The 4,504-nt window shown below is 55.9% G+C and overlaps 1 protein-coding gene across 1 annotated transcript in view; it reads left to right on the top strand.

Annotated features, from left to right (window-relative positions):
* The first annotated feature begins 469 nt into the window (after positions 1 to 469).
* The window catches only part of MRPL21 (mitochondrial ribosomal protein L21), a 12,547-nt gene continuing 8,512 nt past the window's right edge, over positions 470 to 4,504 (top strand). The window contains 3 exon segments of the mRNA XM_010001470.1: positions 470 to 479; positions 708 to 768; positions 1,845 to 1,930. Coding sequence (XP_009999772.1) covers positions 470 to 479; positions 708 to 768; positions 1,845 to 1,930 — 157 coding nt within the window.

Below are 4,504 nucleotides of genomic sequence, written 5' to 3'. Positions count from 1 at the left end.
GACTGTGGTGTGACTGGTGTGAGCTCGGTGTGACTGGTGTGAGCTCGGTGTGACTGTGGTGTGACTGGTGTGAGCTCGGTGTGACTGTGGTGTGAGCTCGGTGTGACTGGTGTGACCGTGGTGTGAGCTCGGTGTGACTGGTGTGAGCTGGGTGTGAGAGCTGCAGCTTCAGCAGGTGGGCTGGGTGGGTGTGTCTGCTTTGCAGAAGTCTCTCCAGCCCCTTCTGGTGGCTGTGCTGTGGTGGGTGAACAAGGTCATGGTCCTGCAAAGCAGCTCTGCCCAGTCTGCCCTTTAATGAAGCAAATTGTTCCTAAAGGGGGCTCGTCATCCCTGAGATGACACAGGGATAACTCTGGCCTTGGAATCCCAGAATGGTTTTCTGCCAATTATCGGTGTGTGCTGGCCCAGCTCCTTCCCACAACCAGCTGAAGCTGCACCCGGGCTGTGATTCCACTTGTCGTGCCCTCATATGCAGAGCTGTGGGTGCTGGAGCAGGGCCACAGCTTCCCCTTTCCCAGGTGCAGCCTGGCTGAGGCTCAGCAGGAGCTGCCTGCAGTGCAGGAGCTGGGCTGCCCCCCTGGGGGGCTGGGGGGATCCTCCAGCAGCACCCACTGGTGCTCAGGGCTCAGAGCCTGCCCCACACTGCTCTTCAGACCCCCCGTGCCCCCCAGCAGCTGCTGGCTCTGACTCTGGTTCTCTCCCTGCAGCCCTCCTGCCCATTCCTGCCATCCGGCACCAGAGCTCCCGGAGCCCGGCGCTGCCCCACGGGTAATGCCCAGGACCTGCCTCCTCTCCCCCTGGAATGCCTCCTGCCCTGGGGGTGGGGAGGGCAGCTGGTTTCTCCTCTGCCCTGGGGGGCTTGGCTGACCCCTTGGTTGCTTCCCAGTAAGTTCAGGACCCTCTGCCCAGCCTCAGCCACCTGGGCCAGAAGGGAACTGTGGGTTTGTGAAATCGAGCAGCAGAGTCTGGAGCATGAAGTGTGCTCCCCTGAGCAAGGGGCTGCAGGGTGGGCTTGGGTGGGTACTGCAAACTCCTCAGCTGTGGAAAGGGCTTGAGCTGCCCCTGGGCTGTCTGGGCACGGGCAGTCTGCTCCAGGCCTCTGGTGCCCGATCCGTGTGGAACTTGTGCTGCAGGCTCCCTGCAGTGGGATTCCCAGCACGGCAGGACCCCGGGCCGGGGACCTTGAGGATCATTTTGCTTTAGCACTTGGAGAGCTGCTTGTCCAAATGCTCCGTGTTCCATGTCCCTGTCTGCTCTGGCCAGGAGGGACGGCTCATCTCCCCGTTCCTTGGGCACTCAGCACCCTCTGGATCTGGCACTGTGACAGACATCGGTACTCACAGCCCCCGGAGCCTCCGTGCCCCTGCCCGTGGTTCTGCAGCAGCTCCTTTGAGCTGTGGGTCCCTGTTCCATCGCAGCCCTCTGGGAGGCGTCCCTGCCACTGCAGAGCAAACCCCGGGAATGCTGGTGCTGTGTGGATTTCCCTGCTCTCACTCGTGGGCTTGTCCTGAACACGGGATGCAGCTTGTGTGCCTGGTGTTGATTTCAGACAGGGTGGATCCTGATGGTGTGTCCTGAGCAGCACCTTTCTGGTCCTGTTTCAGAAGCTGACACCTCCCTGATCATCCCATCTTGATCCAGGGTGACTCTGCTTAAATCTGGGAACCACCTGCACCCAAATCAAGTTGGGTTTGGGTCGAGTCTTTCATACAGACAGATGATTAAGTCTCCAACAACTGCTCCCCCAGTGGAAAGCCAGTTTCTCCATCTCTTTTCCTCCTCATGTTTTACATCTCTTGGCATTGGCTGTTTGCTACAAGTGAGTTTTACCTTCTTGTTCACAGACTTGTTGCCAAAACATCTCTGACCTCCCCTCCATGGCCTGAAGTGAAACTCCCAGATCCAGCAGAAGAGGCCAAGTATCATGCAGGTAAGGGTGTCCTGTCTCCAGGTGGGGCCCAACACTCCAGCATTGCCAGGGGTGGCCTGACTGAGCACGAGTCAGTGTCCTCAATGGTCTGAGAGTTTTTGTTCTTTGCATTTGTCTCGTGTCTGGTGTGTGTCAGTGTCATGGGGCTTGTGTCCAGCTGCAGGTACTGGAGACTGGGGTAGAATATGAGGTCTCTTTAGTTCATGACAGCTCATAACACCCCCAGAGGAATCTTGCCTGGTGTGATCTGGTGCTTCTTACACATGAAACAGGCCTTTGGGACAGCAGAAAACAATTGTTTTTCCTCTAATAGATAAATCCAAGAGCTAAAGCCAGCAGGAGCAGTTGGCTGGTGGGCACAGGAGAGAGCTGGCGTGGTTCAGTGCCTGAAGCAGAGCACTGGAGCCAGCAGGAGCAGTTGGCTGGTGGGCACATGGCAGAGCTGCAGGGGTGTGACAAGTCACAGAGCAGCTGGGAAGTGGCATCATGTCACTGAGCACGTGCTTGTCCCCACATCCATCAGCTCACAGAGGACACTCCACCAGTCGTCAGGGGAAGGGCCTGGAGCTGTTCCTCAGCCATCCTGGCTTGGCCATGCTGGAACCTGTCAGGCAGAGGTTCCCTGGCAGGTGGGGGTGACAATGAAGCACCTAGAAGGCTGATGTGCTGGTGTCACATCCCCTGCTAGCCATGGTAGGGGGACACAGAGATGTGTCTCAGCTCTAGGCAGGGGTCAGTTCTGCAGTTGCAGTGGTGGCCACGAGCAGTGCAGTGCTTGGTGCAGGCCAGGAGCTCTGGTGTTTATTGACAGGCAGTTGTACTGTCATCTTGGGATGTCTGTGAAAGGCCTGACTGCTCTGCTGGAGGTGGGAGAGCTGTGGGATGGAAAGGAGAGAAGGGGGGGGTCTTTCAGAGGGGGAGGGAGGGAAAGCTGAGCTGTGTCCCCCTCCGTGCAGACTGTCTCCTGTCCTCTGGCCAAGGCGTGTCAATGCCTGTGTGAGTGACGTGCTTTGGAGAGAGCCTCCTGCTCCAGCTCCCCTCTCTGCCTGTTTTTCATCCTGCTCTTTCTCTCCCTGGCACTGCTGGGATGGCTGCAGTGACAGATGATGTCTGTCCCCAGCATGGTGTGACCCCACAGTGAGCTGCCAGCTGCTGGGGGTGCTGTGCTGAGCCCTGTGGGGAGCAGGGTCCCATCCTCCCCTGCTGGGCTCACAGGGGCTCCCTGGGGCTGCTCTGACTTCTGTGCCTGGTCCCCTCCTGCTCTTTGTGAGCTTGGATCATTACCCTCTGGCTGTGCTTACCCAAAACACGGAACAGCCAGAGCACTTGGATCTGCCTTCTGTTCTCCTGCTGGCTCTGGGAACAGCCTGGATATTTTAGGAAGGGTTGCTCCACATGGTGCTGAGACACGAGCCACACCAGCAACCAAGTGGAAACACCACTTGGTGTGTCCTGTCACGAGAGGGGTCTGGAGGAGTTAGCAACAACTTCTGAGCCTAGGATGGAGAGTAACATGGACCTTTTTTGGTTACAAAAAGGCAAGAAAGCCCTGTGGGTAGAAACTTGAAATCTGGAGAGGAGATAACTCTGCATGGGTTTTGCTGAGGGAAAATTGTGGGCCAGCATTTTGAAATCTGGTGTTTGAAATGTTGACCACAGGACTGCTGGTAGACCTGGGTCAGCAGATGGAGCCAGGAGAAACTCTTCATACCCCGGGTGCAGGTGAGGGGATAACAAAGAGACAGGGTTGTGTTCTCTCCTGACTTGTTGCAGTGGAGCACTGTGAACCAGAGAGAAGGGTACAGAGTGGATTTTTGTTCTAGGACAGCAATTCCAGAAACACAGAACCTGAACTCTTCATCCTAGTGGAAGCTGCAGCAACTACTCTACTGCCTGGCACATGTTTTCTGTTCTTACCACTACCTTTATAGTTTGCATTTGCTAGATTGAAACTTGGACACTTGCAGAGTGTTCCTGTAAGGGATGGGTTTGGTCTGACTGGCTGCTAAATTCTTCTCTGTCCCAAGGGGATGTTGGTTTGTTCACATTCCAAGAAAAACCAATTTAGCCACTTTTTGAGGATAATGAAGGAAATCTACTTTTCCAGTTAGAGAAAAGCTGCTCTTTTTCTGAGCAGCTCCAGAGGGTGGAAAGCTGCTCCTTGGCAGTGGAATCGCTCTCACTAGGCGGTACCTTCTGACGTGCCTGTAGAAATTGGTGTTGGGTTCACTGCACAGGGAGCCCCTCACAGAAAGCAGAGTTTGTTGGTGTGCAGGACCTTGTCCCTGGGATGTGTGCTGCTCCTGGCACCTGCTCTGCCTGCATGTGTGCATGGAAGAGATTTGCAGAGAAAGGGCGAGGGAAAGGAACCCTGCCTTTGCTGCAGGTACAAGTTCTCAGGCCAGGCTCTGTTAGTTGTACTTTGCCAAACCCTTCCTGATGTTCCTGCACTCCTTACCTGGTATGAGAGTCCTGGGCCTTCTGCAGGTGACTTGGAAAAGGAGAGGAGCTCCCCTCCAAATGTAGGGTGCATGAACAAGCACTCCTGTCTGGAATGCTCTGTCTGGAAAGAGT

The sequence above is a fragment of the Chaetura pelagica genome, unplaced genomic scaffold (genome assembly GCF_000747805.2).
Source record: "Chaetura pelagica isolate M959 unplaced genomic scaffold, ChaPel_1.0 scaffold587, whole genome shotgun sequence".
Taxonomy (NCBI): Eukaryota; Metazoa; Chordata; class Aves; order Apodiformes; family Apodidae; genus Chaetura; species Chaetura pelagica.
The sequence above is the reverse complement of the archived record's forward strand: the minus strand, read 5'-3'. Positions and strand labels throughout refer to the sequence as shown.